This window comes from Cuculus canorus, chromosome 1, assembly GCF_017976375.1.
Source record: "Cuculus canorus isolate bCucCan1 chromosome 1, bCucCan1.pri, whole genome shotgun sequence".
Taxonomy (NCBI): domain Eukaryota; kingdom Metazoa; phylum Chordata; class Aves; order Cuculiformes; family Cuculidae; genus Cuculus; species Cuculus canorus.
In genome coordinates this window covers 29,784,570-29,807,414 of record NC_071401.1, presented here as the reverse complement: position 1 = coordinate 29,807,414, position 22,845 = coordinate 29,784,570, and the positions used below count along the sequence as shown (strand labels likewise).

General features: G+C 44.3%; 2 protein-coding genes across 6 annotated transcripts in view; both read left to right on the top strand.

The window, feature by feature from the left end:
• Positions 1 to 6,609, top strand: part of ITM2B (integral membrane protein 2B) — a 32,346-nt gene extending 25,737 nt beyond the window's left edge. For both annotated transcript variants that reach the window (XM_054081543.1, XM_009559693.2), the window contains exons 5-6: positions 1,517 to 1,667; positions 5,901 to 6,609. In XM_054081543.1, the coding sequence (XP_053937518.1) occupies positions 1,517 to 1,667; positions 5,901 to 5,989 (240 nt within the window). In that variant the 3' untranslated portion in view covers positions 5,990 to 6,609. The remainder of the gene's footprint in view (positions 1 to 1,516; positions 1,668 to 5,900) is intronic.
• A 920-nt stretch (positions 6,610 to 7,529) lies between these two features.
• RB1 (RB transcriptional corepressor 1) overlaps positions 7,530 to 22,845 on the top strand; it is a 92,775-nt gene continuing 77,459 nt past the window's right edge. The window contains exons 1-2 of one of the 4 annotated variants that reach the window (XM_054070541.1): positions 7,530 to 7,680; positions 9,881 to 9,998. In XM_054070541.1, the coding sequence (XP_053926516.1) occupies positions 7,667 to 7,680; positions 9,881 to 9,998 (132 nt within the window). In that variant the 5' untranslated portion in view covers positions 7,530 to 7,666. Of the gene's footprint in view, positions 7,681 to 8,592; positions 8,649 to 9,141; positions 9,174 to 9,880; positions 9,999 to 17,497; positions 17,690 to 17,807; positions 17,926 to 22,845 lie in introns of those variants that run through there. The other 3 variants (XM_054070516.1, XM_054070533.1, XM_054070526.1) reach the window with 3 other exon arrangements.

The window sequence follows — 22,845 nt, the reverse complement described above, 5'->3', positions numbered from 1 at the left end:
TGAACTGTGTGATGCACAGGACATCTCGATGATGACGACATTTGTGGATCTGCTGGCTCCCAGTGCTGGGTAATTGCTCCTGTAGCAGCTGAGCAGAGGAGATTCCTGCACTGAGCTCCCCTTCCTCCTGCACCCCTAGGTGGGGTGAGAAGGCTGAGTCTGGAAGATCCTAGGAAGTCCTATGGTTTGGAGAGCATGGGTCCAAGTCCTCAGCACCAGTGCCCAGCCTCACAGTGCCCTGCACTGCTGCTCCTGAGCTTTGGGGCTTCCTTAAGGCGCTCAACTGAAATTCAAGAGGCTAGAGCTTAAGATACACTGATTTACAATGACTTAACTACCGCATAATGAGTGGGATTATTTGGGAGTGTGAAGTCTTCTGAGCTCTTATTTAAAGAAAAAATATTGCTGCTGTTTTCCTCATAATACATGCTGTTGAAATTTGTCATAATTTAAAGAGAATTTTATATAGTCCTTTCTTTACTGAAAAGAATAGCATTTAGTCAGCTTTTTCCTAACATGTCACTTGGACTGAATAGACAGTTTTGTTTTGCAATGGAAATTTCAAGTTGTTTATTGACAATAAAAAATATAGTGTTCTTTTGCCACAAAAGCTGAATTTGTTTCCATAATGTGATGGTTTTCTTTCTAGAGAACAAACACCACCTTCTCCACTGCCATAAATTACAATTAGAATAGGATTTCTTAAATGAAGTAATGAGTCAAAAAAGCTGGTGATTATTTATAGTATTAGGAAATCTTGGCTGATAGCTAAACATGCGCATCTTCAGCTGTGTATATGGAGGGGTGCACAGAGCTGGATTCCTCAGTCATTGCACCTGTGGCAAAATAACACCCAGAGGACTAGAAAGCACTTGGGAAGGCTTTGGTGTCATCATGGCTCTTCCTTTTTCAGTGTATTGTTCTGGTACACCACCATGGCTTTCTAATACCTTTCCATACAAACAATTGCAGGAGTTGCCGTAATAATTTAGGGGGTAGATGGTCTCGTCTTGCATTTGGATCGAGTTGTGACTCATGCTGTGAATATGTTCAAGGCTTGCCATATTCCGTGGACTGCAGCTGGTGTGCTTCATCAACAAGAGTATGTAGAGCACACTCCATGTGGAGCATGCTTCTGTCAACTCATGTTTGGGAGTAGTTCCCTCTGAGGTCTGTTGAGATATTGTTAATTAAGTGAAAAATTTGGATGAGAAGTTTAGGACTGATCCGTGAGAGTGGGTGCTGCTTCTCCACTGAAGACTGATGCTACTGTAGCAGGAAAGTGGTAGACATGCATCAGTGGAAGTTTTGTGACCTTGTTGAATACAGTCATTATGTATTTCTGTAGTGCAGTGCAGTCATGTATGCACAGTTAGAATAAAATTCCATGGGTAACACATTTTGAAAGAACTCTGAAGATATGTCACAGCAGTGTGAAACAGTGCAAAGTGTTCCGTGTGTACTTTGACCACAAAGCAATAGCTTTTGACAGAGCTGTTGTATTTTTATTCAACAGGCTGGAACGTATTTGCCTCAGTCCTATTTGATTCATGAACAGATGATTGTTACTGATCGCATTGAAAACGTGGATCAGCTGGGATTCTTTATTTACCGCCTCTGCCGTGGCAAGGAAACCTATAAACTACAGCGCAAAGAAGCCATGAAAGGTAAATGTTCCTCCTGTGATCTTTTGTGTTGGCAGAAAGTTCAGTGCCGCTTGAGTGCAATACATAGGCTTGATTGTGTTGAAAGGAATGACTCTTATTAAAGCAACGGTTGCTTATTGCAGTAGCCGGCTCTGTGGGCTTAAATACATCTGATATTTTCTGTGTAGGTATGGAAATAAGTAATTTTATTGTGCAGAAGTATCATAATATCATAGTATAGTTCGGGTTGGAAGGGACCTTAAAGATCATCTAGTTCCAACCCTCCTGCCATGGGCAGGGACATCCCACTAAATCAGGCTGCCCAAGGCCCCATCCAGCCTGGCCTTGAACACCTCCAGGGATGGGGCATCCACAGCCTCCCTGGGCAACCTGTTCCAGTGTCTCACCACTCTCACGGTGAAGAAATTCTTCCTAATGTCCAGTCTAAATCTGCCCCTCTCCAGTTTATACCCATTCCCCCTGATCCTATCGCCAACAAGCCTTTACGAATAGCCCCTCTCCAGCTTTCCTGTAGGCCCCCTTCAGGTACTGGAAGGTCACTATAAGATCTCTGAGCCTTCTCTTCTCCAGGCTGAACAGGCGCAACTCTCTCAGACTGTCCTCATAGGGAAGGTGCTCCAGCCCTCCAGTCATCTTTGCACCATCCTCTGGACCCATTCCGACAGCTCCATGTCCTTCTTACGTTGAGGATTCCAGAACTGGACACAGTATTCCAGATGAGGTCTCACAAGAGAGGAATAGAGGGGCAGAATCACTTCCCTCACCTTGCTGGCCACGCTTCTTTTGATGCAGCCCAGGACACGGTTGGCCTTCTGGGCTGCAAGCATACATTGCCGGCTCATGTCAAATTTCTCATCGACCGGCACCCCCAAGTCCTTCTCTGTCAAGGGCTGCTCTTAAGCATGTCATCCCCCGTTGTGTACTGAAAACAGGGATTGCCCTGACCTGGGTGCAAGACCTTACACTTGGCCTTGTTGAACCTCATGAGGTTCTCAGGGGCCCACTTCTCCAGCCTGTCCAGGTCCCTCTGGATGACATCCCATCTTTCTGGTGTGGCGACTACACCACTCAGCTTGGTGTCATCTGCAAACTTGCTGAGGGTGCACTCAATCTTGCTGTCAATATCATTGATAAAGATATTAAACAGCACCGGTCCCAGTACGGACCCCTGAGGGACATCATTTGTCACAGATCTCCATCTGGACTTTGAGCCATTGACCACTACTCTCTGAATACAACCATCCAACCTGTTTCTTATCCACCTCACCGTCCACCCATCAAATCTATATCTCTCCAATTCAGAGAGAAGGATGTTGTGGAGTCCATGTCAAAGGCCTAACAGAAGTCTAGACAGATCTCTTAAGGTCCCAGTGAGCAAGTGCTTAAGGTCCCAGTGAGCAAGGAGCTGCTGATGTGTGTGTGTGTGTGCATGAGTGTGTTTTCTGGGGTTCAGGCTTTCACCAGTGCTTTTCTTTAAGCTTGTTTCTTGACCCACCTCCTCAAAACCAGAAAGCCCTTTATTATGTGAGGAGCTGTAGTCCTGTAGTCCAAAGTACAGATTTGCAGGTTCTTCTCATCATTAAAGCCATTTATAAATTAGTCCACATCTTCCTGTTTGCATCAGTGAAATGTCAGTAAGAGTTGTCTTCAGAGGGGGACTGTAGTGCCTGGTACTCCTTCATGGAAAATGTTTGAAAAACATCATTTGGAAGAGTCTTGACAAGCTATAGAACACTGCCTTAACATTTTCACTCAGATTTTATTCAGACTTGCTTCTTAAAAAAAAAAAAAAAAGTATGTGATGTGGAAGCTCACACTGAAGCAGTTTAATTGCTTACTCATATTGTTGGATGTGACTGCTTGGGAAATCAAGGAAAAGAAACACATTGTATAAAAATTATTTAGAACAGTATTTAAAAATGAGGAGGTTTTAACACTAACGTCCAATTCAAAATTCAGCTCGTTGATCCTGGGGTAACAAATGATGAGCATAGGTTGGCAGTGAGCATTAGTTTGACTAGAATTGGTTAAATTCTGTCTTTCTCTTATTCCCAGATGTTCAGTCGTAGAATCATAGAGTACCAGGTTGAAAGGGACCTCCAGGAGCATGTGGTCCAACCTTTCTTGGCAAAAGACTGCCCTGTCCTGCGGAGTCTTATGTGTCCAGTGTTGGGGAATCTACCACTTCGCTGGGGAGATTATTCCAGTGGCTGATTGTTCTCATTGTGAAAAATTTTCCTCGTGTCTGACTGGAATCACCCTAGAAGTAACTTGTACCCATTATCCCTCCTTTTCCCTGTGACTTCTTGTAAAAAGAGAGTCTCCATCTTCTTTGTAGCCACCCTTTAAATACTGGAGCATGGGGATAAAGTCTCCTCTGAGCCTTCTTGTCTCGAGGTTGAACAAACTCATTTCTGTCAGCCTTTCCTCATGTGGCAGCTTCCCAGTCAGTCCTTTTATCATCTTTGCAGCTGTTCTCTGGACCTTCTGCTGCCTGTCCACATCTTTTTTGTATAGCAGGGGCCAAAACTGAACAAGGTATTTCAGGTATGGTCTCGAAGTACTGAGTAGAGTGAGATAATGGCTTTATCTCTGCCAGTGATGCACTTGTTGATGCAACCCAACATCTTGGTGGCTTTCTTTGCTGCAGCAGCACACTGTTGAGCTTGTTGTCTACTAGAACCCCCACGTCACTTTCAGCAGGCCAGCTCCCCAGCTGGGTAGATCCCAGCCTGTGCCGTACCTCCTGGATTACATTTTCCCAGGTGTAAGACCTTATACTTGTCCTTGTTGAGCTTCATCAGGTTCATTGTTAGGTTAGCTCATTCTTCCAGCCTATCTAGGTCTTCTTGCAGGGTGTCTCTCCCTTCTGAAGTGTCTGCTTCCCCGCTTAGTTTGGTATCATCAGGATACACTTGATCCCATCGTCCAGATCACTTAGGAAGATATTAAACAGTGTTGGGCCCAGTGTCCTGGGGAACTCAACTTGTGCCAAGTTGACAGTTGGAAAACCAGCTATTCACCACCACCCTCTGCGTGTGGCTGTCAGCTAGCTCCCCACCCACCACATAGACTATTTGTCTGGACTATAACGCATCAGCTTCCCTAGGAGGAGCCCTCAGTTTCTGAAAATTACTCCAAATTCCAAGAAAGAATCAAATAACTTCACATTAGAAGATTCATATCATGAGATTGTCCACTTACACAGACTGTGCAGCCCCCACACTCAAGTCCCTTCTGATAACATGTATAGGAGGAAGAGTGACCTTAACTGCCTGCAACAGTGCCAGCCTCAAGATGGGCAAACCCCGCACTGTGAAACGAAAAGTGGCCAGGAGCTGCTGGGCCCTGCATCCATGATCTCTCCCTGGCTCTGTTTCAGTCCAAGATAAAACCACGATGGGGTCCTGAAGTAGTTCTGAAGATGACTCCTAGCAGGCAGTATGGACCAAACTGGATCAAATTTATTTCCTTTGATCTGCAGAGTCCTTCAGCGCTGCCTCAGAGCTTTTGATCCCCAAACATCACTAAATGCCCTAATGTGACATGGGAGGACATGCAGCATAAAAACAAGGGGGCTGCATTGCTGCCTTATTATTCCAAACACTTTCAACTGAACAAACGTAAATAATAATTATCTTGCTGTCACAGCAGCATCACAGAGTGCTCAGAGGGAATTCAGAGCCAAGTGCGATGCAAAGATGATACGTGCCATCTGGTCGAGGGTCCTGAGCAACTCGTGGCACTCTGCATTATTTAATGGGTTGAGCATCACACTTGCGAATGGATGCTTTTTGCACAATAGATGGATGACTTCCTCAACATTCAAGTTGTTTAAACACTACTGGTCTACTACTACTTTTTTGCCCATAGTAGTTTATTCCTTTGCTGTTCCCTCTCTCAGATCCCCACAAGTGTTTTTACAGGTGTACAGAGAGGGAGATGGGGAACTGATCTGGGTTAGAACTGTCCAGTAGGAGGTTTTGGGAGGTTGATTTTCATTAAACCATTTCTGTGATTTGGTTCACCACACCTTCACGATCACTGCCTGCTTGTTCATGTTTGATAAGTATGAATGTGTGCCTACATGTTTCCTCTGGGGAGGGGGCCAAGGAGAGGTAGTTCTGATTTCTGGTGACACCTTATTGTAGTAAATGTAGAACAGTTATGTCTCTGATGTGCCTCACCCCCTCTTCTGCTTACCTGCCGTTGTTCTTTTCCTAATACAACCAGGAATTCAGAAGCGTGAAGCTGTCAATTGCCGAAAGATTCGACACTTTGAGAACAGTTTTGCTATGGAAACGCTCATCTGTGAACAGTAACGAGGAATACGACTGTTCCAGGAGACTTAAAAACTACAGTATGACCCCACCCTTTGTATTGTGTGCAGTGATTATTTTTTAAGATCTTCTTTTATGTAAGTAGTAGACAGGGCTTTATTGCTGAACACCTTCCATACTTTTCATCTCATGACACATGTAAAATCAATATGTTTTAGTTTTCTCCTTATTTTCAGGTGTGGTATTCTTCTTATATTTGAATAGCAATTGTATAAAGACTTAGTTGCTAGCGCATTTCATGTGATGAATACTAGGAAGAAGAGGAAGTCTTTGAAATATCCACCGGTTTTTAATTAAGTACAATTGAAAAGAATTATTAATGTACAAATGGACCGCAAGAGCTACTTCTAACTGTAATATTACCTGCTATATAGTTTGTTACAGCATATAGGCAAACCTGTATTTGACTCTCCCTAACAAAGTGCAATTTGTTTTGTTTTTAAAATATCGTCATATTTACCTTTTTAGATTGATTTCTGACTTGATGTTTTAAAATGGCAAGTGTTTGCTGTAACAATCTTTTAGAAAATTAAGGAGTAACTTATGTTACTAACTTGTATATAATCCATGTACGTGCAATGGAAAATAAATCTATAAACCTGTTTGTCTAAAAGTCTTGTGTTTTCTTTCCCTCTTACTGTTTTATTTTTACGTTTTGAAGTTAAAATTAATGCTTTTTACCTGAAGTGCTCTTTTTAAGGCTGAGAAGATGAAGTGGAATCGTTGATGTTTGAAAAATGAAGTATGAACAGAGATGCATGCTTTACTGTTCCATTTTCATTTTAAGATGCTGTTGTGCCGCTTGCTTAAATTCTGGGTCAGTGTTTCCACGATGCATACAATTAGAGTGGAGATCCAAAGCTGACAGACATTGTTAATGGTTGAAATCCCTGTCCTGAGTATTTGTCAATGATGTACATAATCTAGAGTGTGCTGTGAGTCAGGCTGTGACCCCTTGAGAGCCAGGAGTGTTCACTACACGGGTATGTTAAGCATTTGACTTGTGCACTACTAAGATAAGTGGAGATTCCTGACTAGAGCAGCCAGTTCACGGCTCTTCCATCCTACACAAAGGACAACCTTAATTTAGGAAGTTTGTACATGCTTTCATAAAATCTAGAATTGCTGATCTGGAAAGGAACCTGTGGGAGGCACCTAGTTAGGCATTTATACACATGGATAAAGCCCTCCGACTCTGGTCTGGGCTGAGTAGTCCCAGCTTTCTTGGCCTTTCCTCATATGTCACATGTTTAAATCCCTTTGTCACCTTTGTGGCACTTTGTTTGACGTGCTCGGTTATGTTCAGAGGACATGAACATCCCCAAGGGAGGATCACCTCCCTTGGTCTGCTGACAGTGCTTTTCCTGACACAGCCCAGGAGGCTGTTGTTGTTGCGTCAAGGGCCTATTGCTGGCTTACGGTCCATTTGTTGTCCATCAGGAACCCCATGGCCTTTTCTGCAGATCTGTTTTCCAGCCAGTCATCCTGCAGCGTGCACTGGTGAATGGGGTTATGCCTCCCCAGGGGCAGGACTTCCCATCTCCCTTGGTCAGCTTTGTAGCATTCCTGTCCGTATGTGCCGTGGACCTGTGCCAGTTAATCTGGAGCAACCTCAGCTATCGCTGATACCATTCCGCATGGTGCCATTTACACTTGAAAATGCTATTCTTTATGTAAGTTTGAATTTTTTTATATGATTGAGATCTTGGTGATGGCAACTTCTGTGGGGGAGGGTGCAGCATAAGATCTGTCATTAAGCCTGCTGTTTCAAAGCTGGTTGCAAGAAAAACTACACGAGAGAAAGAGAATAACACCTAAAAACAAGGCTGGAAAGCCTCCCCCAAAATCCACTTCTAAGCTTCTGTAATAATGGAAACTGGCTTGTCTTTCTGGCCAAACCATGAACATTGATTTAGCAGGAAAATAGGAACGTTTGCTAGTATATTTAATATTTATTTACAAAAAAAAAAAACAAAACAATTTAAACCAATTTTTAAATTACATGTACCATAGGTGTCATATCATTTGCCTTGGGTTAGTTCAGTTAAGAGCTTTTGGACTAATTTTATTTTTCATCTTTTAAAGGATCTTTTCTTACTATAGGGGGAGGATGCTTTACTGGTTTTGGAGCTATTCTATAATTGTAAACACACTATCATCCAGTTTCCTGCTATTGTGACTGTTTGGATGGAGATAAAATAATTTGTTTTAAAGGAAGTTTCTTAAATACACAAGACTTTTTTTCTTTCTTCATCTGCATTTGGCTTAATTTACAGTTTAGTCTTAGCGTAGGTCCATTATATATAAAATGAAAAGTATAGTTGTTGCTTTGTGAAAGGTGGAGATTTTTATTCTGGATGATGCATGGCAGGCATGAGCATCTAATAAAGCCTTGGGTAGAGACAGGTTAGATGCTTGTGTATAAATACATAGCTACACTTCAGTGTAGATGTAAGAAGCTGGAAAACCCGCTGGGAAAACTTCAGCTCCAGACATTCAGGATGTTGCAATTGTGTGTTTGCAATAAAGGTCAAATGTGTGTCTGGGCAGGGTTACTGGTGCCGTCTTTGGAGCCCTGTAGGACTGAAGTACTCGTAAGCATGTTTTCTACCTTTTCAGGAGCGTGTCGTTCCTATTTTCTGTAAGTTAAACACGACATTTGTTAATTTTTAAGTGAGCCTCGCCTTGTCTTTAACTTGTTTTCAAATTAAAACTAAGCAGCTTGGTGGTGTGTCCTTGAACGGAGCCACCTGCAGGTGAGACTGCTGAAGGGGTAGCAGAGGGGGGAGAGACAGAGGTTTGTATGATTATCTGTGTCCCTAACAACTTTTGAGCCTGTCGGATGGGAGAAGGATATTTCCTTCTTTCTATTGGTAGTATGAAAAGAAGCATGGGGGAAGCAGGATAAATTTGTGTGTACTGAGGGAAAGCTCCCAGGATGTGGGAGCAAACCACTCTGGGTGTGGGAAAAAGCTCCCGTTGGAACTTTTGCCCACAAAGTCAGTGAAGCATGGGACACAAATCTGTGGAAATAAAAGTAGCTCTAGGAGCTGCTTGTGCTTTTTACATTTTTGTCCTTTCTATATAGAAAAAAGTATAATAAATGGCCCCAGCTGTGCTAAACTGTAGAGAACTGCATTTCAAGACCCATGAATGACAGAAAGGGGTTAGTAAAAAATGAACTCACGGGACAATTATCTTTACAAATATTCTGAAAACTCCTTATAAGAAAGAAAAAAATGCTAATGCTCAGGCACGCTTTATCACTGGAGTAGCAGAATCAGAGAAGTTCCACTACTGTACACTACTGTGTTTATTTGTTGGAGGGGGCTGTGTTGCTCTCTCATGAGTCCCAAATGGCCTTTACTGTTCAGTAGGTCTTTGCATGTGTAAGGCTGTTGTCACCAGTGTAAGTGTACGATCAGAGCTTGCAAAACATAACAAAATGTACCTCTCATACGAGGACAGGCTAAGAGAGTTGGGGTTGTTCAGCCTGGAGAAGAGAAGGCTCTGAGGGGACCTTAAATCAACCTTCTAGTACCTGAAGGGACTACAAGAAACCTGGGGAGGGACTGTTCACAAAGGCTTGTAGTGGTGGGACTAGGGGAAATGGGTATAAGCTGGAGAGGGGCAGATTTAGACTAGACATAAGGACAAATTTTTTTGTGATGAGAGTGGTGAGATACTGGCACGGGTTGCCCAGGGAAGGTTTGGATGCCCCATCCCTGGAGATGTTCAAGGCCAGGTTGGATGGGGCCTTGGGCAGCCTGGTCTGGTGGGAGGTGTCCCTGCCTATGGCAGGGGGATTGGAACTGGATGATCTTTAATGTCCCTTCCAACCCAGACTATTCTATGATTTCTTCTCTAATTGAGTCTTGCAGCTTTAGTAAAGAGCCTCTGGGTCAGTTTTGGCATAAAGAAAATCCTGAAGGCCTGCAGGACAGAAAATGAGAATGTTCAGTTATCTGGTGCAGCGTTGTGCCCTGGAAAGGTGAGTATGTGTTTTTGTTCATATAAGTTGCATGGGTGGATGGAAGAGTGACATCTGTGTTAGCAAAAGCTTGTGGCTTAGATGTATTAGCAGAGCTCTACTCTCACTGACATTGTTCATTCTAGTTGCAGCAGGGTATCTTACTGTTAGGGAGGAAGCAACAGAGAAGAGACGTATTATACCACTGTTGCCATCCTGTGAGTTTTGCTAGAATGCTGTATACAAGTGTTTTCACCTCGTTAGTATATTTCACTGCCGTGGCTTGGTAAAGAGTGTCACAACCTTAGGTGCACTCTTACCAAAAAGAGAAAAACAAGACCATGGGTTAATTCAGAGAAATGCCGATATCCATTACTATGGGCTACAGTTGCCAAATTTCAATTGGTTTTCAAGTAGTTGTTAAGATTAATTTGATTCCTGAGAACTACCTCCAGTAGAGTGTGTTCTGCTTCTTGTAGGCTTTAGAAATCTTGGAAGAGGAGGCATGGGAAACATCCTTGCTGGGGACACTGCCAGCAGCAGACAGGGTGTTGCTCATGCCAGAGCATGCTTTCTCACGCGGAGAGAGGAAGCAGAACCTGGGACTGATGAGGACAGGAAGGGAGGGATCACAACAGGGTCATTAATGTGGCCCTGTAATTGCAAGCAACAAGGTGGTTGTGATTTGTTTGTTTGGTGACCTTTATTTCATTACCAAAATGAACTGCAAAGTGGGTGCAGATTGTCCTGCACACCCAGGGGCAGAATGTGTTGAGTTAGAAGCACTTTACTGGCTGGGGACACACAGGATGGTACCTGCGTGGCAAAGCACATGGAGTGATGCAGCTGTGCAAGCAAAGGCATGTTTTACCCTGATGTCTGGACACCTTCCACAAGCAGGGAAAGCTGTACTGGGAATGATGAGTTTTTCTGATGTAATTGCATTTGCAATAAGGCTTCATTTGATAAATTGCATCGGTCATGGATTTTATTTTTCAGTACCCTGGTCCTCAGTGCTAGCACGAATCAGTAAAAGACCTGACTCTGACAGCTGGTTCACTTACAGAGAACTAGCAATGTCTAAGGTCCGTACACAGTAAAAATAGTTATGATTTTCTGGTAAATACTGAGGAAAATCTGAGGAAAATCTGAGGAAAAAGAGGAAAAAAGACAGACTCAAATCAATGTAAAACCTCTCCAAACTAATCTAAAAAAGAAAGAACTAGAAGTACGTGTGCAAAGGCCTGGCTTGATATTTTGCATAGAGCTGTCTCATATGTGCAGGCTTTTCTTCATCCAGCAACTATAGTCACAGAGTCCTTTCAGATCACAGAGATAGAATGGTTGGGATTGGAAGGGCCCTCTGGATCTCAACCACTCCAACCTCCCTGCTAAAGCAGGCTCACCTGGAGTAGGGTGCACACGAATGTGTCCAGGCAGGCTTTGAATACCTCCAGAGAAGGAGACTCCCCACCTGCCCCTGGGCAGCCTGTTCCAGTGCTCCGTCACCCACACAGTAAAGACATTTTTCATAGATCCCCCTAACAATTTGGTCAAATGCCTTTATTGGCAGAGATTTCTGCCTTAAACACATCATTACAGTAGCTGAGACTCCAGCAGTGCACTGTGTAATGCTCTGAGAAAACCAAGTCACAGATGTGTATAAATGTGGAGTCAAAATATTATTTTTATTAATAATGTGTATATATAGAGAGTGGCTTTGAAATGTTAGAGGAGGCAACATCTAACATACCTCTCCATTTAGAGAGAAATGGGTTGAGGCTTGTTATGGTCCCTATGGATTTGACATCACTGTAGAAATACTCTTAGAAATGGTTTCTATCCTTCATATTTTGAACTGATTTTTTATGTAGGATACAATGATCTTAGGTTAGGAGCCAGCCTCAGCAACAAGTGTTACAACCAGCCGGTTTCACCCCATCACATCTGTAAACCATTTCCAGCTTCAAAGGCAGAGCCGATGCCAGTGTAATTCAAGGCAGGGCTCCCAGGGGACATCATGCTGGGCAGTGGAAAACGCCTGGTTCAAACCACAGCCTTAGTGTCCCTAAGGCACTCCGGACAGGCTGAGAAAGTTTGGCTTGTTCAGCCTGTAGAAGACAAGGCTCCAAGGAGATCTTATAGCAACCTTCCAGCACCTGAAGGGGCTACAAGAAAACTAGGGAGGGGCTGTTCACAAAGGCTTGTAGAGATAGGACTAGGGGCAATGGCTACAAACTGGAGAGGGGGGAGATTTAGGTTAGACATAAGGAAGAATTTCTTCACAATGACAGTGGTGAGACACTGGCACAGGTTGCCTAGGGAAAGGTGTGGATGCCTCATCCCTGGAGGTGTTCCAGGCTAGGTTGGATGGGGCCTTGAGCAGCCTGATCTGGTGGGAGGTGTCCTTGCCCATGGCAGGGGAGTTGGAACTGGGTGGGCTTTAATGTCCCTTCCAACCCAAACTATTCATGATTCTACTTGAACTAATATCCAGAAGCTCACAATTTAGTGGTTTTGGTGCATACATTTCTGTCATACGCCTCCAGAAGATCTGATGTTGTTATAATTGTAAGTGAAGTTGTAGAGGTTTGTGTTAATGCAGAAATAATCAGCTAGTCTTGGTAGGCCATGAGGTGCACTTAACATTAAGTCTCCCCAACACAAATATTTTGGTTTTATGAAAACTGAAAAAGTAGCATGCTTCTACCAAATTCGAGCAGTAAGAGTCAAAATAAAAAGGTTTGGTTTCATTTGCAGTGAAAACATGATTTGTATCCCCACTTGCAATTACCATGATATTCTAGGAACGGTTCTAAGTGAAAACATTAAGATAATAAAATTACTTAAGATTGTGTAATCAGCTGGAAACAATGAGTCAGAACTGCCTGACCAGGCGATGCTTGACTGTCAGCCATCTGTCTATGACCTACACTTGAAAAGCTGTTCTAGCAAGATGTTCAGAATAGAGATATTGTTAGGTCAGATATGAAATTATCATTAATGCTTTATTTCACCTTGTAGTGTTAACCTTTGTTTCTTTAATTTTTTCCCCCAGTAAGAGCTGCTTTTCTTCTTTCCTTCACCGTTTTAATTCTGAAAGCCAAAAGCTCAATCTAAAAGAAAACATTTTAAAATACAGGATTAAAACATTGAAATGGGGGTGGAAGGTTTGGAAAGTGCAGCAGTTTGCATATGGTTTTACACATGCACGTGCTTTTCTTTAGAAGCATATATAGACATGTTGAGCCTTCTTACTGCAGTTTAGATGTAGTCAGTACATCAAGGCTCCAGGACAGAGGATTAAAGGTTATGTTAGCTTGATTCATCTGCTACTTCTCTTCTTCTCCCTCGAGTTCTAATTGGTTTTACCTGCTTATGGAGAGTAGCCCTAAGTGCCTGGCTTGATGAAAACATGCAGAAAATTGGACTTGAGAAGGTGCTTGGCACACCTACTATTACTATTCACACTGAGTTCAGTTGATAGGATATGATGTTCCCTAAGCACTAACGCACAGGGGTTTATAAGAGCAACACAAATTCTTTGCTTATCATTTGGATGGTCTAGGGCCTGGCTTTAAAAGCGTGCTGAAGCAGCTGTATGGGAAGCTTCCCAGGAGGGTGTGTTTCCTTCTTGCTGACAGCTGGGAGGGTCTCCACTGGCTCTGACCAAGTTTTCTGAGACATTGGCTCTCATTTCAAATTCTTCTGCACTCTTAAAGCCAGCTGTGAGGGAAGGGCAACAGACTTATCTCTGGTTTAGGGTTTTAGCTTACTTTTCCAAGCTGGCAGATGTGCCTGATTGCTGTGATTCAACTGCAGATGAACACAGTCTTAGGCATCGAACCTTCCACAGCACCTGGTACGTTCTGATTAGAAGCATTTGAAATGTGCTTAGAAGCAGGATACAGTTACTGTCATGGTTTTACTGGACTCTTAATAGGGAATGTCTAAATCCCACTACACTCTACAACTCAAACATTTCATTTGGCATTTATGTACCTTGCTTTGCCTCAGAAATCCCATTTGTTCTGTATTCACATTACTGTAATTGGTTTAATTCTAATTGTGAACCAGAAAGACTGTTCTCAGTTTTTAAATAAGTTAATGAATATAAAGAAAAAGCTTGAACAAATTGAGAAAGTGTACAAACCTTAAAAATACTGGTTAATTTTTATTGTGTACCATAGTTGTACTCATGTTATTTTAAATCCAGAAGTTTGGCAGCAACCACACTAAAACTAGTTGCTTCGCAGCCAAACGATAAATATGTACATGTATTAAGAGCCCTCACATGCAAAGATCTTGCTTTTTTTAACAAGCTGTCATCATAAAAATCTGAAAGGAAATGTGCTAATTTGCAACAGTGATCTGCCTTCTAAATGTGGACATACAACTGCAGACAACAGAGTAGACTTTTGGGGTCTATGAGTTGGGACAGTGGGAGTTTCAGTCTCATCAGTTTAAAATCCAGAGGAGTCCTTATTAAGACTGGAGAAGTTCTTACGTTAAACATAATTTTAATGGAAAGTGTTAAAAGTGTAATGCAGTGTTAAAAGTGTAAGGCAGTGTTAAAAGTAGTATTTTAGCTAGGGCTTGATGAAAAATAAATTGCTCTGAAATTAATGAATTAAAATTTAACCCTGCTTTTTCTTTTCTTCTTGAAAGCCTTAACAGGGAAACTAAATACCACTTATGGTAGCAGTATGTTCACTCCCTGTAGTTACACTTGCTGTCATAGCTTCTTTGATCTTGCTCATCAACTCTAAAGCATTTTCAATGATGACACGTGTTCAATGGATATCTCCACTGCAGCATCCCTATGAAAGTAGGTTCTTACTGCTCTGTTACATCTTAGCTTTAAGGGTCAAAACTGATCCAACATTTGGACTGGCCTCATGGGGCCGAGCAAAGAAGCTGGGGAAGGGTTTGGAATACAAGTCTTGGGAAGAACGGCTGAGGAAACTGGGATTGTTTAGCCTGGAGAAGAGGCTGAGGGGAAACCTTATCACTCTCTACAACTACCTGAAAGGAGGTTGTAGCGAGGTGGATTCAACAAGTAACAAGTGATAGGACAAGAGGAAATGGCCTCAAGTTATGCCAGGGAAGGTTTAGATTGGGTATTAGGAAAAATTTCTTTACTGAAATGGTGCGAAGCCCTGGAACAGGCTGCCCAGGGAAGCAGTGGAGTCACCATCCCTGGAGGCGTTCAAAAAATGTGTATGTGTGGCGCTTCAGGACATGATTTATGAGGGTATGGTGGTGTCATGTTGCTGGTTGGGCTTGATGATCTTAAGAGCTTTTTACCAACCATAACAATGCTACAATTCTATAAATGTCAGACTGGGAGACAGCAATAAAGGACCTCTGAGTTCAGTCCTACTCTACACCTCTATAGGTACTTATTTTTGTATATAGCTCTACGGCTCTTCCCATATCATGGAGTCGGTTCATCAACTGCCTCTGGCTTGCTGAGCACCTAAAGTATCAGAACACTCAGGCTGTTGCCTCTGGAGAGAGTGAAAGACCCTGAAGGTCTCTGAACACCTGGAACATAGGTGCTCACTTTGTGAGACCAGGAAATAAACTCTGGAAGACTTGTTTAGGAGTTTTAGAAAGCAAGCACCCTTTTTATCAGGGCTGGGCAACATAAGGGAGTGATCTCTATCAATTGTGTGCAGCGAGACAAGAGCTGGGGACAGATGTATTTCCCACTGCCATGCATATGTATAAATTCTCCCAGAAATCTTATGCACATTCTATTACTTCCCAAGGACTAATTTTAATGTTATTATGAACTTCACAACAGTCAAAACTCTTGCTAATTTGGCGCTTTGGAGCCAGCTCTGCCTGACCTTGCATTTGGGATGGGGAGAGGCTGCAAAAAGAGGGGATCACAGAAGAAGACACATCTGTTCAACACAGATCATATTTCAGACAAGATGTTATCATCTCGAAGGGCTACAAAGACAATCAGATGGCTGGAGAACCTCCCATAGGAGGGCAGGCTGAGAGAGTTGGGGCCGTTCAGCCTGGGGAAGAGAAGGCTCAGAAGAGACCTCATAGTGACTTTCCAGTATCTGAGGGGAAGTGACAAGATAGCTGTGGAGGGACTTTTTAGAAGGTCATGGAGTGATAGGACAAGGCAGAATGGCTTTAAACTGGAAGGGGGAAGATTTAGATTAGACATTAGGAAAAAAATCTTCACAATAAGCGTAGTGAGGCACTGGAACAGGTTGCCCAGGAAAGTCATGGCTGCCCCGCCCTTGGAGGTGTTCAAGGTGAGGTTGGATAGGGCTTTTGGCAGCCTGGTCTAGTGAGAGGGTGGAACTGGATGACCTTTAAGGTCCCTTCCAACCCAAACCATTCCATGATTCTGTGAACCTCCAAGGACTGAACGGTGTCTGGAAAAACACTGCTTGGAAAAAGAAAAAAAAAACATGCTATCAGAGGGCCATTCTGTCTAACTTTCAGAAAAAAAAAAACTTAGATGAAACTTCACTCTACTTTAGCTTAAATCAAAACTATCCCACTTCTTGTAACACTAACTACTTCTGGCATTTGAGATAGGGAAAGTCTACAGAGGTGATTACAGAAGAAGACACATCTATCCAGCATAGTTCTTACTTCACACAAGATGTTATAACCTCCAAAGAATGAACAGTGTCTGAGATATGGCTTAGTAGTGGACAGGTATGGCTGTGCTTGATGATCTCAAAGGTCTTTTCTAACCTAGTGATTCTATGGTTCTGGAAGAACACTGCTTGAGAGAAAACACACTGTCAGAGGGACAAGATGCCTAACTTCCCAAAGATAAAATTGCTTAGAACCATAGAATGGTTTGGGTTGGAAGGGACCTTAAAGATCACCCAGTTCCAACCCCCTGTCATGGGCAGGGACACCTCCCACCAGACCAGGCTGCCCAAGGCCCCATCCAACCTGGCCTTGGACACCTCCAGGGATGGGGCAGCCACAACTTCCCTGGGCAACCTGTGCCAGTGTCTCACCACTCTCATGGCAAAGGAATTCTTCCTCATGTCTAGTCTAAATCTGCCCCTCTCCAGTTTACACCCATTGCCCCCAGTCCTATCACTACAAGCCTTTGTGAACAGTCCCTCCCCAGGTTTCTTGTAGCCCCTTCAGGTAGTGGAAGGACGCTATAAGGTCTCTTCTGAGCCTTCTGTTCTCCAGGCTGAACAGCCCCAACTTTCTCAGCCTGTCCTCGTATGGGAGGTGCTCCAGCCCTCTGATCATCCTTGTAGCCCTTCTCCGGACTCAAAAAGCTCCATATCCCCCTTATGTCGAGGACTCCAGAACTGGACACAACACTAAGCGAGAACCCCCTCTGCTGCCCCGTGCTCCGCTCACTCCGCAGCAGCGGCCGCTCTCGCTCCCATTGGCTGGCGCGGGGGGAGCGGCGCGCTCATTGGCCGGGAGCCTGGCGCGCGCGCGGCTTCTCCTTCCGGGTTCGGCTCCTGTGTTTGCGCTGGGGAGGGGTGTGGGGGGGCGCGGCAGCCGGCCCGGAAGTGACGTCAAGCGCGGGTGTCGGTGACGCGGTTTTCCCGCGGTTCGGGCGGCGACGGAGGGGGGTGGCAGCCGGCGAGCCCCGTCGTTGCCGTGATGCCGCCCAAGCCCTCCCGCAGGGCCGGCGCCGCCGCCAGGAACCAGCGCTCCAGCCCCGAGCGCGGCCCCGCGACCCCCGCCGCACCCCGGTAAGCGCTTGATGGGGAGAGGGGACGATGGGGACCGGAGACTGCCGCGTCCCGGGGCGGTGTCACCGCTGAGGCGGCGGCCCAGGGTCCCAGTGGTGATGGCTGCGGCTTTCCGTAGGCTGGAAATCGGCGAGGCGGAGTTCGTGGTGCTCTGTGATGCTCTGAAAGCGTCGGAGAGCGTGAGGGAGAGAGCGTGGAGGACCTATGAGAGCCTGGCGGCGGCCGGCGGAGCGCTGGTGAGTGTCTGCTGCTCGCAGCTTCCCCCCCGCCGGCTCTGTGCTTTGCCCCGTGGGTACGGGACCGGACTGGGCCGGGCTGGGGGGCGAGTGCCTGCAGCCAAGGCTGTGCAGAGAAGCTTTGTTTTTCAAAAAAAACCCCAAAACCCAGTTAGACTGGGATTGGGTCATAGAATCATAGAATGATTTGGGTTGGAAGGGACCTTCGTTGACCTGAGCCAGCAATGCGCACTCGCAGCCCAGAAGGCCAGCTGTATCCTGGGCCACATCAAAAGAAGCATGGCCCGCAGGTCAAGGGAAGTGATTCTGCCCCTCTCTTTCTCCCATGGGAGACCTCATCTGGAGTATTCTGTCCAGGTCTGGAGTCTTCAACATAAGAAGGATATGGAGGTGTTAGAACACATCCAGAGGAGGGCTGCAAAGATGATCAGAGGGCTGGAGCACCTCCCATACAAGGACAGGCTGCGAGGCTTGGACTTCTTCAGCCTGGAGAAGAGAAGACTCTGAGGAGACCTTATAGCAACCTTCCAGTACCTGAAGGAGCTGCAAGAAACCTGGCCAGGGACTTTTTGTGAAGGCTCGCAGTGACAGGACTAGGGGCAATGGGTATAAATTGGAGAGGGGCAGATTTAGATTAGACATAAGGAAGAATTTCTTCACTATGAGAGTGGTGAGGCACTGGCACAGGTTGCCCAGGGAAGCTCTGGGTGCCCCATCCTTGGAGGTGTTCAAGGCCAGGTTGGATGGGGCCTTGGGTAGCCTGGTCTAGTGGGAGGTGTCCCTGCCCATGGCAGGGGGCTTGGAACTGGATGATCTTTAAGGTCCCTTCCAACCCAGACTATTTTATGATTCTCTGACTAAAGATCATCCAGTTCCAAATCCCCTGCCATGGGCAGAGATGTGTCCCACTAGACCAGGCTGCCCAAGGCCCCATCTAGCTTGGCCTTGTACATTTCCAGGGCTGGGACATCCACATCTTCCCTGGGCAACCTGTTCCAGTGCCTCACTGCTCTCATTGTGAAGAAATTCTTCCTTATGTCTAGTCTAAATGGATGCTGCTGTGTATGTCTGTATAAACTGGCTTCTGTGCACTCTCCTTTGTTACTCCTGTTTTTCAGTGAAGGCATGGACTCAGTAATTTTTTTAGAGAAATAATACTAGGAAGCACTCTACTCGGCACTGGTGAGACCACACCTCTAATATTGTGTTTAGTTTTGGGCCCCTCACTACAGGAAAGACAATGAGGTGCTGGAGCGTGTCCACAGAAGGGCAATGAAACTGATGAAGGGGCTGGAGAAGAAGCCTTACCAGGAGCAGTTGAGGGAACTGGGGTGGTTTAGCCTGGAGTAGAGGAGGCTCAGGGGAGACCTTATTGCTGTCTATAACTGCTTGAAAGGAGGTTGTAGAAAGGTGGATGTTGTTTTCTGTTCCCGAGTGATAGGATGAGAGGGAATGGCCTCAAGCTGTACCAGGGGCAGTCCAGATTGGACATTAAGAAAAATTTTTTCACCGAAAGGGTTATCAGGCACTGGAACAGGCTGCCCAGGGAGGTGGTGGAGTCACCATCCTTGGAGATATTTAAAAGGTGGGTAGATGACGTGCTTAGGTGTATGATTTAGTAGCGGACAAGTACGGTTTGGCTTGGTGATCTCAAAAGTCTTTTCCAACCTAGTGATTCAATGATTCTATGAAAAACAACACTGTGTGATCAGCTAATTCTTTAATCCCCAAGTTATTTCAGGTATGTTTGAGTCAGCTTTATGCAGGTCACCTCGTCGTGCGTTTCTGTGTATTTCTTCCCACTGGATCCTTCTTTATGAGGCTGCATAAAGGGTATGGAGAAGACTGTTGCAGAGAAAGGGATGTTTGTGTGTCAAACTTCTTTTGTACTGACTAATGTTAACCTGTATGTACTTACCGTTGAGGTATTTCTGTTCAAAGTTAGTCATTGGGCATGTGTAAACAGATTAAAATGTTATGCCCTTTCCTGATTTCCACCCTGCCCTCCCCAGCGCAGAACTGCTGTCTCAACAAGCTGACTAGGAGAAGAGCTACAATACAATTAAATCATGACCAAAGCTCTGTTAAACAGACTGAATTAGGTGTAAAATATCTAGCTAGGGTAATATTCCCACTGCGGGAACCAATGTCCTTGTATTTGTTGAGACTTCTGCTTGTTCTTCTGTAACTTGCTCTGAACTGCCGTAGCTGGGCTGTCACTAGTCATACTTTGTTTTCTGTGGTTTTCAAGCTGCGGTATGGGTATACCAGCTCTTTATGCCTTTGAGTTTTGCAACATGATACAATTACAGCATGGGAAAGAGACTGTATGCAGCTCCTTCAGTAACAGATACAATTACTAGCCTTGGATCTTCCAAAATCTTCCAAATGTTTCATTAAAGCGTATTTGAACTCCTCTCTATGAACTGAAACAGGAATAATCTGTCCTGTTGAGTGAAAAAAAAACAAGGCAGTATTGAGTATAATTCTGCAAATTTTACTCACAGGGGAGATTTTCTCTTTGCTGATCATTACCTAGCAGCACCCGAATAAAACACTGGGCACTGGCAGCCCTTCTTTTCAGGAACTGAAGATGGTCTCCTTTACCTACTCAGAAGAGGGCAATGACTAGATCTTTGTCATGACGTATAACTGATATTTATTGTCTTGCAATTAAAGTGCATTTTAAGGCCTATTCTAAGAACCTTTCAGTGTGTAAGAAAAAGTCTGCATTATGTTGTGGGCCAATCCAAGGCCTTTTTCTCAGACTTTCTGATGCATCAGCAAGATGTTGAAGCGAGGAAGCCAGCAAGCGTGTTCCTCCATTGGGACCTGGCAAGTACTGGAGTTGCTATTTCTAGCCAAGGCCAGCATAGGCTTCATTTGAGTGTGAAGTCAAGCGAATTAACAGCCTAGCTGATTGTTGCTTCTCTTTCCAAGTGAAGCTGTTAGCAGGGGGAGCAGGCCTTCTCGGAGTGGCACTCTGGTCCAGGTTGCAGGGACTCGGGAGGAAGCTGTGTTTGCCCACTTCTCTCTCCCCTGTGACAAGGGCGATATGTTGGAGGGGCCGTTCCAGGATTTGTCCTGCTAGCACTAGCTGTGTTATGTTTTAATCAATGCGGTTCAATGCTAATTTGTTCAGTTCTGGACTGGAACAGAAGCTGCTTATGTAGCAGCTTTCTGTTCTCAAGCGAAAACAGAACTAGCAGGACACCAGTTGAGTGAAAGATCTGAAACCTTACTTTCTCTGGCTCACTGGCCTTGTTCTTTGTGGTTGATCTCAAAATTGTGCCTGCCAAGCCTTTTAGAATGTGGAGGGGACTTGTAATGCTAACTTGGAAGCAGCATGGCCCAGACATAATGTACTGTGGTAACTGGCATAGTTTCAGGGTGCAAATGTGTGCTTGGACCTAGTCTGAATACCTGCTGTATCCTTGCTCAATGGATATTTAGTGACTTAAAGTGAAAGCATCTATTAGTACTGTCCTTCTTGGGTCATTGACGGTGCATGTAATGATGTGCAAGAGACTTGGCAAACAAGACATATGCAGCTTAAAAATATAAAGCAATTCATTTTGGCACATGCACATTGAGGATTACTATGATGTAGTGACCAGTCAGTCCAAGTGAAACACCTAACGAACTTGTGCTGGCCAGGCAAGCATCAGTCAGGAGGGAGAAAGGTTGGTATCTGATTCTCCCTAGAATGAATCCTCTGTGACAACACCTGCTGAAGCCACTGGCACCACCAAAACTGACCGACTTATTGCTTTTTTCCTTTAGGATGTCAAACCTTTCCAAAGTGGTGTTTTTTTTCTTTTGAGTCTTTGAGCTGCTTGTGACCCTATTTCTCTCTGAAATCTTACCTTTCTCATCTTACATAGCACTGCACAGTAGCTTTTCATACAGTGCTCTCAGCTTGTCTGTTTCCACAGCAGTCTGAGTCAAGGAAGTGCAGTTGTGCCCTATCATAGCTGGGTCTTGAATCCTTGAAGCAGCTAAACACTTGTGAGAGGTGTGGAGGAGGAAGGTGATGGAAAGGAGATGCATATATGATCTTTCTGGAAAATGAGGCTGACTTTCAGTCAGAAAATTAGACCTGGCACTTTCACTAGATTGTACAAGGCACTACAGCTGTTGGTTAAATGTGGTGGTAAAGTTTTCCTCTGACAGTCAGAGTTTAATTATACTCTTCTACAATAAAATCATAACCCAAAATCTCCAAACACTGGCTCCAGTTCCAGAAATGTTGTACTGAGTACTGCTGTTGTACTGCTGTTGGTATATGGCTCGAAGGAAGGCACCTGATGCATGACCAGAAAGATGTTCTGATTTTAAATTATTTTTCTATCTGGTTAACTCCCACACAAGTTTATTGTAGACACAGAAGCATATGTATAAACAAGAGATTTTGCTTTAGTGTCATTCAAAAACTTTTGTTCCTTCTATTACTTCTCTTGTCTACTAAATTAGGCTACCTAGGTAAACAAAATATTTGTTTTAGAGCTGTAGTTTTTACTGTCTTCATTTTGAAAACTCTTATACACCCACAGTTGTTGACTTAGAAAATGCCTCTGACTGTTGCTTCTCTAATACTTTTTTTTTTTTGTAATTCTTCTGAAATCAATAGTGTCTATAAGCTCTACGTGGAATAAATAGACTTAGTGGAATTACTAATGTACTTTGAGCAGTATGTGATTGTTGGAGGAAAAGCTAGGAGAGGCCCTGGAAGCCGTAGTAATTCTGCTAGGAAAAAGTTCAAGGTGTTTGTTGTGTTCTATTACTGTTTGTTTCGGAAGGAACAGCAAAATGAGAACTTGGAGTAGAATGCTGGGTGGTATAAGCAGGAAAAAGAGAAACTTGAGTGAATTGTTGCTTAATATATTGGAAAGAATCAATCTGAGGATCAGATGACATGGT